Consider the following 10388-nt stretch of genomic DNA (forward strand, 5'->3'; position numbering starts at 1 on the left):
ATAAAACTGATGCAAGTCTAGGCTATGTCGGCGATGACGACGAGGATGACGAAGTCGACCTAAGGGCTGAAATCTGCATCTTTCTACTACTGTCCAAAAATGCTATGGGCTGAAATCTGCGAATAGTCCGAAAACGCTGTTTTGGGGGGCTGTTTCGGTGGTTCCTTAACGCTGAAAATCTGTAGTTTAATGGCTGAAAACTGAGGTCTTTCTGGGGCTGAAATCTGCTACCTTTAGGGGCTGGTCTTGATGGCCCTTTAGGGCTGCAATCACTGCATGTACCGGGTCTGCAAGGCTGAGGCTGAAATCCAAAAACGCCAGGCTGTTATGCTCCAAAAACGATAGATCTGCTCGTTTCCAAAACGCTACGGAGCTTGTCAAAAAAGGCCAGATCTGATGCTTGCTAGGGCGATGACCTTCTTGCTAGAAAACGCTAGGTTGAACTGTTGTTGGCGATGGGTATCTGATGTAGAAACGCTAGGGAAGGGGGGTCCTTTGCTTGGGGAAGGAAACTGCCACTAAGGTCTTGCTTGAGAAGATGCCTGCTGAGCTTGGCTCCTGTTGCCTCTTCTGCCCATGCTAGCTCTAGTTTGCTTATATACAAACTTAGCAAAATTGCCCTACCTACTTTTGTTGGAAAGTCACTTAAATTTATAAGTGAAAAATGCCAAAAATAGCTAAAGTAGGCTAAATGCACTGGAAAATTCCCCTGAAGGATTCTGATGGGAATGCTTATGATCATGCTGTGTGCAACCAGAGGATATGCATCTACACTAAGTGACTGGGCATGCACGGTCTAGGAATAGACTCACAAAAGTGCCAAATCACTTCTAATCTAGACTGAGTGGACTGACTGAACCCTTGTCGTGCTGTAGCTTGTCCATGGACACATAGGGTTGGATGTGTCACTCGACAGAGGATCGAAGATTATTTTGAAAGAAATCTCTTGGATCCCCATCATGCAAAAGTGGCCACAAATCCAATGCATTAGAGGAACGCATCATATGATCCCATGCCTGACATTCCATACGCAATATATGTGACTCACCCATAGTATTGTCTGCAGGAGTTGGCGCATTATTAAAATCTCCACAAAGAAATGCATCCGAACGCCAATTGTACATGGAGATCTCTCTCCATAATCTTGCACGATCGTTAGAAGCTGTAAAAGCATAAACCCTTCCTAATTTGAAGACTTCCCCATTGGCAGTACATTAAACCACCATTCATCTTCCATTCGGGCCATTATAAGCAATAGTCGGCTGTAATTCATGCCGAACAAGCATAGGCACTCCCGAGTAATTGGTATTGCTTGCATAGGCAATCCAGTATCCTGCAAAATAAAAAGTTTGACCAGCAAAATGATGCTGATTATGCTCTTGAAGAAATATCACATTCGCTTTACGTGTATGCACATAGTGTCAGGTTAGCCTCCACCTGTCATGATTGCATAACCCACACACGTTATATGAAATGCATCTTAGTGAATTATGCATCCTATGAGATATCTACACAAGCCAGCAATGCAAGAGAATCGAGTGGAAGTGCCCATGAGCACATCCACATCTACTGCAGAAGCAACCATAGGTGGATCACAACCAAGGGTAGCAGAGGAGTTCCCAGCAAAAAAACAGATTCTCCCGTAACCGCTTCCTTATAAGACCGGACCACCTTATCCCCCGTGAGAGACCTATTATCAGCTTCGTTTGGGATGCAGTCTTCAACGGGGACACATAATTTCGAGAGGAGGCTAGAGCTCAAACCTAGATCATCTTTTTGGGAATGATCCAAGCATCCCTCACTGCATTCTTGTCTTTGCCCTTTCCTATCCCTTTTTCTTTCTCCCTTTCTTTTGAAATTGTAGAAGGAGGTGCAGTAGGCATCAACACCTATTTCCCTTTCCCCTTATCCATAAGGGAGGGCGTTGCCGAACTCGAAGCACCACTGTGTCTAAATTCCGGAGGGGACTTTGGGGATGGAGAAGGTTGTGCAGGGGGTAATGCCGAAGGAGGAAGCTGCAAATGGGGTTCCGAACATTTGACCAAACTTACCACGTCGAAAACAAGAATTGGCAACGGGTCACCTGAATTTATCATTATGTCTGCTGTGTAAGGACATCTATATCCCACAAGATGCAAAATCTAGGAGGGGACACCAGTTTTCCCAACTGGGTAGCCAAAAGTAGAAGAAAGTGATGCCATGTACGAGGAAAGTCCACCACCTCCACCCATGCTGGGCATTTATATCTAATGAGACTCTGATAGTCCTTAGTGAGAGCCATGGCAATACATGTGTCATTTGCGTGTTGAAGAACAGCGGCGACATTTCAAGCAAGCCCTCCCTCGTCTCACTATCCACCAACAAAACCTCGTAAAATCTTCGAGCTCCCAAATAGACCCCACAAACCACCAGGTGTTTCAGCATGAAATCCACCTATTGTCCCACATCCTATGCCGTAGGCATTTTGCCAAGAAAGAAAAATATAACAGCATTTAACGCATACTGGGCAACAAGATCCATCACCTGCTGAACAGGAATGACAACTTCTTTCTCAGGTTCCGGACCATCCCAGGCCCTACATGCATCTTCAAAATCTTCGTACAAGCATTTCTTGATGAGGGCCATTGGATCATCTGATAAAGAGTCCATCGCTTTGCATCTTTTGTAGATGCAAGGGATATCTGTCATGAAACTTGAACACTCTGATTTTTCCGAAGCGATCTTACCCTGTATTGAGTTTCCATTCCTTTGCTACTTTCTATCAGAACTCAAAGGCACTTGCTGTACAGATATAAGGAAACTCAGCAATGAGAACTCACACTCACACACTCGCAGCCAATAGAGGAGGCGAGAAGACGGAAACCCGAACTAAGAGGCGAGCACTGACAAGGCTGTACACACAGACGGAAAAAAAAAGGAGACCGATGCACCTAAAACCACACACACACGCGTGTGCCCTGGCAACAAACCCCTCAGCAGAACTGCCGACTCTGCTGGCTGCAGAAGCAGGCCATGCAGGTCGCAGGCATGAAGTCAGACACGCAGCAGATAGGCGGGACACCTGCGGGCAACAGGGAGCGCGCTCAGAAGAGAAGATGGCGCTGCTGGTGTTTGCGCAGGCAGGCAGGGGGCGCCACAAAGGCACACGCAGGGAACAGCTCGCTCGATTACACACTCGCACACCACACACACCTCTCTCTCTCTCTCGGGTGCGTGTGGGTGTGTGTGTGTGCTAATAAGAAGAGGAAAATGGTATAACCTTTTTATCACCAAGTGTGGTAGATTGGTTATGCCATTTCCCTCTTGAATAACAGGTCTTGAGTTCAACTCTCCTTGTCGGATAGATCTTTAAGGTCTCTTGGGTTAGTTTCCTACGACGTTAAAACTGTCTTCTTCTTCTTCTTCTTCTTCTTCTTCTCTCTCTCTCTCTCTCTCTCTCTCTCTCTCTCTCTCTCTCTCACACACACACACACACACACACCTGCACACACACAAATTTGATGCTCAGTTCCATTAGCAAAAGCCGTGAAACTTACAAAGAGGACACCAACCTTTACATAGTACAATAGAAGACCTCTTCAGTTGGATGCCAAATTGGAGAATTGCTACAGATTCTAGCTTCTGAAGCCTTGCGTTGGCAGACCAAGCCTTCTCAAAACTCTCCCGCCTACCAGCAGAGTAGGCAAATATGCTTGTTTTCAGCACTCAACCCTTGGGCTGCACATCCTTTGCACATCTACAATCAACATTTGCTTTACAAATGACTCAATCTTTGAGTGAGCACCCTTCTTTCTCAGAGAATTAGGTTTCTCCCTAAGATAGCCATATGGAATTTTCCTAATGGCTTCCTGCAGATTTGAATGCACACTACTCTTTATCCAAAAGAGTGGGTTTCTCTGATCTGTTGCATGTCACCACATGTAAATCTAAGACCTTGGCATTCGTTTGAGCTCCACTTTAATGTCTGCAATGACTTCACGAAGCACGTCATGGTGTACTGGCGGGTTCAGATCCATATAATATTGAAAGAGGTCCTCCAAGGCTTCATCTGGCCCATTCTCAAGACGATCATTCCTGATCAAATTCATCATGGAATTCTTAAAATCTATATAGGCATCTGCAGAGAACTTGATAAACACACTGGTTGGAATATCTCCTCCCCCCATAGTCTCTTCTTGGGCATCCACTTGCTCTCTTTCTTGAGGCAGTTGCTGCTGAAGGGCCTCTCTTAAGTTTCTTGTACCTGCAGCTGAGAATTGTTTCTGCAGGTTGTGTGGATGGGCTAGATGCAGACCACCACCATTCTCATCATCCTCATCGTCTTCTTCGTGCTCTGCTTGTGACATCTCTGAGCTACTGCCACTCGGTATGCATGTTAATGTCCTGATGGAATCTTCATCTGTGGAATCTCTTACATCCACATCCTCATCCTCTGATGCAGTATCTAAAGCCATGCTCCGCTGCGACTTTCGCAAAATTGCATCTATGTTGTGCTCTTGAAGCTTGTCCCCATGCTGAAAAGTACTCCCGTCAGTTTTCAATGCAAAGTCCCCGCTAGATGTAGGTTCAGACCTTCTCTCAGCACGTTCTGAAGACTCGAGCCTATCCAAAGCTTGATCTAATGTTGGCTGGATGATCTCAATCATGGGTTGCTTGCTCTGCTTTCTCTCTTCTACGTCAGGAGCTGCAAAGCTAACCTTGGGCCTACCAGGAGATGGTTCTTCAGAAGAGGAGGCAGGGGCAGGTTGTGTGGGCTCTTGCAATTTCACATCCAGGGCCTCACCCACACTAAACGAACTTGAAGCTCTTCTTGTAGATATCTTGGCCTCTGCCGAGCTGGGGAAAGGCTTTGCCCTTGGAGTTTTCAGCCCAGAATCAACTCCATCTGGTACAAATGACCTGGTTTTAAGAGAAGAAGCGACAACAGGATCAGATCTTTTTGCATGTTCACTCCCTCCCCGCAAAGTTGACGCTCCTGAGGTCTTCCCACTTGCATTGTCATCAGAGGCTTCTTGCATTGACTGCTCTGTTGTGGTAGTGGTGCTTAATGTTGTTTCCGAAGGAGCAACAAATCCCTTCTTCTTTCTGGATGGCTTGGCTCCTCTACGAGATGGTGGCCGCTCGTCGGGCTTTGCATGTGACCAGAGACTGCCTTTGCCTTTCACATGCGACAAAGTGTTCGTCTCACTCCTCTCCGTGTCAAGCATTGTTGTTGTGCTGCTATCAGTTTGACTACTACTGCTACTGCTACTTGTAGGAGATACTCTTTCCGGTTGAGATGATGCTGACTTTGACTCCGGAGCGGAGAGATCTCTCAGAGCAACACTCCTTGTCTGGCTCTCAGAAACTGGTTTTAATTGATTGGCAGATGGACCAGCTTGCCGTCTTGACATGGGCCTTTCAGAGTTTACATCTCCTGCGGATAAGGGCCTATGGTCACCGGCAGAACGAGGCCTTCGATTGAAATAAGCTGCTGCCATAGGTCCAAATGATGACGTGCTGCCAGATTGCTGCGACGATCGGTCAAAAGTGCGGTCAGAAGCCAGCTTTGGAGTACCCCTGTCTATAGGAAGCTTCTTCAGAGGGGGCACATGTGGGTGGGGTTCTTTGTTGGATTGTTGATCTGCAGGTTTTGAGGTAGAATTGCCTTTTTGAGAACGGGAGGAGCCAGGACGGGGTGTGCTCACAGCTGAAGGAGGCCGGGTGGTGAAGGCAGGGAGAGGACCAAGTGCTGCAGGGCGATTTGAGATGTCGAGAAGCAAGGTGAAGCGGCGTGGGGCATATGCATAAGGGGGGTCATCAACTGCTGGACGAGCTGTGTGTGGGCGCTTGCGAGCCGAAATAGGGGGCGTGCTTGGACGACTCACAGGTGCAGAAGGGGGTGTCGAAGAGCGGCGACAGCGATCAGTACCTGCTGAGCTTGCAAGGCGCGGTGTCATGGATGTTCGCTGTGGGCGGACGGGAGTTACAGGACGAGCCACAGGGCGGCGTAAATATACAGGATACAAACACGGGTCATGTGGGTTCTTCTTCCTTTCCTTCAGCAGGGATTGTGCATTGATGCGGCGACACATTCCAAGGAGGTTCTGTAGATGGTTGAAGGAGACAATGGGTGGCTGCGAGCGGTTGTTTTCAATTTCCCGCAGCGTGCGTGGCGGGAGGTTGAAGTCGCGAAGAGGGGCTTGTGTCTTGACCCGTGCCATGCGGTTGTGGCTGAGGGCAGGGCCAGTGCGCATGCGGCGCTCATCCCACAGGGTGAATCCAGAATGCTTCACTCTGTCAATGCGACGGAATGTCTCTTTCACCTCCACCATCACATCTTGCCATATTGCAGGCTTCTCAACGCGGTTAGCAGGTTTTTGGCTTACCTTATCGCGTACAGCAGGCGCCATCTCTCTCTTATGCTGTCTGAGACTCAATCATCCCCACGCTCTACTTCTCTGCAAGAAGTTTTGCCCGCTCAACCGCATCGCCAGAAAGTTTCAAAAATAAAAAATAATTACTTCAAATGCAGGAAAATAACCCCACTTAACGATATAAATTTATTAGCCTTAGAGGATATAGCACCATAACTCCGACATAAGGTTGCTAAACCTTAGCATGGATTGACGTAAGAGATAGAGGGAGACAGTCATATCTCGCCTCATTGCTTGCAAATGCCCCGTGCTTGAGGAAAACTGTTTTTGGGATCTCTCGAGCCACTCACTCCATGAAAGACATGCCAACACTCTGCAAGCCCCTCCTCCTCCATACAATTGCTATCTTCACAGCTATGTTGTGTATTTGCTCACCATACAAATGCTTTCTTCACTTTTTTGCATTGCATAATGTGCCTATGTTGCATGTGTGTCTATGATTTAGTAAGATCGAAGCGTAGTAAAAAACTTGTGCACGACTACTTCTGATGCTTCCTATTTGGCGCTACTATAATTTGCCTTCAAAAATCTTAGCGCTTGATTGTTTGTTCATACTTCAATAGTAGGCTGAGCATATTCTTTTGGCAAACACCTAGTGGTTGAACATTTGTGTGTTATATTAATTTTGCTAAAAAGTCTCACAATCACATTTAGGCTATTATCTTTTAGACCAATAGCCACAAGGTGTCCCCACCGCCCCATCTTCTTATCTTTGCTTTCAGATAGAGAAGTTGTAGATTCAAAGTCCACCTCAGGATTCTTGATATATCTCTCTACTTATAGGTGGTTGCTTTAACGCGATGTCGTGTCGCTTTGCGGGCACGGTGTGAAAGATGCAAATCTACATACTTATTCGAGGTTTTGCCAAACTTATCAATAATGTTAACAGTTGTTATGACAGTAAGAGGACACGTATATATGCTTTATGTGGGTTTTTACACCAAAAAGGCTCCGAATAGGGGTTGACAGGGTGGCAGGTGAAGAATGTTCTAGGTGTTGGTTTTGGCCCAGTTATGTAGAGCTTGAGGTGCTGAAGGAGCAGGTCCAAAAGGCTCATCAAACAGAGCTACGGAGCCCAAGATATTGGAGTTGGAAGGTGCAATGCATTGCAGATTCTTGCTGGATAGGGCAGCTGGGGACAGGTGGCCCAAGGGGATGTCAGTATATAGACGCGTAGTGCTCGATTTATGGAGCATAGCCGTCTTTTTAGATTGCACATCAGAGCTATGGATTGCAGGTTATGGCCAGTTTAAGTGTTGCCGAGGGCAGGGTTGGTGCCCACCTGACCGCATGGGGAGTCGTGCCATCTGGTATTCTTTTGGGTCTCAACAGAGTTCGAGAAGGTGCTATGCAGCGTATGAAGCTAGTAGTTGCTCGTCAAACAGAGCCCGAAGCGAAAAGATATAGCAATTGGAAGTCGAGGTGCAGTTGCTCGGAGTTGGCTACATATGATTTTCTTACTTTTGCGGCCTCGATTCGGGGTCTTGGGGAATCTCGAAATGCGGCAGGAGCCAGGGGCTTTCAAGTCGAAGTAGTGAAGTTTTGGCCGGGCCTTACGGTTTGGCGACCCGACATTGGAGCAGTACATAGGGGAGCATGAGGAAGTAGGGCAAAAAAAAACATTGAATAAGGGTTTTTTTTTTTTTTCCAAGGCCTTGAGGCTTGATGGGCCAGTGATGACTGGCACGTGGCATCAGATGGTCCCACATGCGCATCCAAAGGCAGGTATGCAGGGGTATATGAGCTAGCCCGTGAAGCCCATTGGGGTATCAAAAGGGCGTGGAAGCTCCTTGGGAGCTAGTGGCTATGGCAGGTGAGCGTCTGGCTCTGCGCGGAGGCGCGTTGGGCGTCCGCCGATGGCCGCGGGCGGCGTAGTTCGCGATGTCAACGATGACGTGGCAGTTTGCCAGGGGGCCATGTCTGCATGCCGTAGAGGCGCCAAACCTTTTAGGTAAGGGGTTGTACCCACAGTGGCACCGCCGCAACTGTGTAGACTTGGGGCTCAAGGCAAGCCCATGGGGCGCTTTCACATGCATGTAAAGGAGGCTAAATATAGAAAGGTGGAGTCTGAAAATAGATGGGAAGGCTCACACGGCCAGAGAGCCCATTGTTTTTTTGGGATTTTTTTTGGAGGAGGGAGTGAAGGAAAGAGGAAGGAGGAGGAGAAGACCGTTTTTTTTGCTCAAGGCAGGAAGAGGGGCTGAAGGAGACCGAAGTTCTCTCTCAATCTCTCTCTTTCTCGAGAGCTTGATGCAACAAAGGGGAGCAAATAGGTGAAAGAAGAAGGGAGTTTTCGGAAGCTCTCTCGAGCTCACAAAGCAATGGGATATTAAAGAGAAGGGATAAGCAGGGTGAAGTTTTTTGGCAAGATGAGGATTGCTTTCTTCGGGTTTAGGGTTATCTGAATAGAAGATTTCAAATCAACAGGCATACCGATGTTGGCGTATGCAACCGATTTGTATCAAGGGTTCTAGATATCTATTTAATGGAAGAATCTTCTGTTTGGCAGCTTAATTAAGTGTTAATATATGTTCTAAGTTGGATTTTAGCCAATTGACTCTGTTACGATTTGTGTTATTCTCTTACAATTCTCTCTAAACGCCTCTATACCATCTTATTAACACTAAATTGGCCCTAACCACACTAGTTACCCTTGGTTTACACCTAGACTACATCTTCGCCTACAGCTAGAAGCCCGACGCTTTCCCGGTCGACCCTGGAGAGACGCACACTCCAACACCGCGTGGTTAACCAATTATGATGTGGGAGGTACAAGTAACCATATCCCCAATTTTGGACAACCATGAGTTGTTGCATGATAGGTCTACTCAAAATAACTTGGTTGTTGAGATCCCTGCCAAAGTCTCCAAAGGCAAACATGTTCGTATATTCCACCCCTTAGCTAGTGAATTCAATGTTCTCAAGGAGCCATATTGGTCTCTCAAGCTTTGCATCGATCAATTGAAGAAACATCATATTCTTTTGTAGTGCCCAATTCCACCATTTCTCACACGCGTGCACCGCAAGCATCACAATTGGTGTCAAAGCTACAATAGGGGGAGCATGACGGCACCTTGAGTGTGCACAAGCTTCGAAAGCTTTGGATTTGTGCAGAAGCTTAGGATAAGGAAAGAGTATACGAGATGCAGATTGCGCTACAGAAATTAACCTTAGCAAGCAAAGCAAAGGAGCATTGACAAAGTTTGGTATGTAGTGCTAGGAGTAGATCTCCTATATGGCAGTAAATTAAAATCGCAAGCTTCTTAAATTTAACACAAAAATCAGGGAAGGCCTTGATGTAGCACAACATTAAAGCAAAGCAGGAAGTGAAACTCAGGCAATGTTGAATTGAAGAAGCAAGGGAGTGTGTGTATACTACAAATATGTATTTCCAAAAGATATACTCCATGGGTTAACACCGACAAGTTGTATGCAACACGGCATAGATGTGGTTGCGTAGTAAGCCCACTTGTAAACCACTCTATAGAATGAGCCATTATCAGAATATTGAGGTGGAATGATGGCTTGCTAACTACCTCACTAGAGGGTTTATTCAACTTAGTTCTTCACCATGGGCATCTCCCATTCTGGTCATGAAGAAAAAGGATGTTAGTATGCACATGTGCTTAGATTATCGTGGTTTGAATACGGCTACCATTAAGAATAAGTCCATGTTGCCACAAGTGGATGAGTTTTTTGATAAATTCACCCATGCTCATATGTTTACACATGCTTGTATATGTTGCCACAAGTGAATGAGTTGTTTGATAAATTCACCCATGCTCATCAAGTGTGAATTCGGTGTTGATACACCTAAAACTGCGCACTTTCCAAACAAGGTTGGACATTATGAGTACTTCTTTATGTCTTTTGGTTTAACCAATGCGCCAGCTACTTTCTTGACACTCATGGATAGTATTTTGAACCATATATGGGCAAATTTGTCATTGTTTTTCTCAATGACATTCTAGT

General features: G+C 46.4%; 1 protein-coding gene across 1 annotated transcript; it reads right to left on the reverse strand.

Annotated features, from left to right (window-relative positions):
• Nucleotides 1-3486: 3486 nt before the first annotated feature.
• On the reverse strand, nucleotides 3487-6858 carry LOC147456159 (uncharacterized). Its single transcript, XM_086514721.1, has 2 exons — nucleotides 6595-6858; nucleotides 3487-6440 (listed from the first exon to the last, which is right to left on the reverse strand). Exon 2 carries the CDS (start codon nucleotides 6390-6392, stop codon nucleotides 3927-3929), a length of 2466 nt encoding a protein of 821 aa, XP_086370847.1. The 5' UTR covers nucleotides 6393-6440; nucleotides 6595-6858; the 3' UTR covers nucleotides 3487-3926.
• Between the last annotated feature and the right edge of the window lie 3530 nt (nucleotides 6859-10388).

The sequence above is a fragment of the Adiantum capillus-veneris genome, chromosome 6 (assembly GCF_014529385.1).
Source record: "Adiantum capillus-veneris isolate H3 chromosome 6, ASM1452938v2, whole genome shotgun sequence".
In the NCBI taxonomy this organism is placed as follows: domain Eukaryota; kingdom Viridiplantae; phylum Streptophyta; class Polypodiopsida; order Polypodiales; family Pteridaceae; genus Adiantum; species Adiantum capillus-veneris.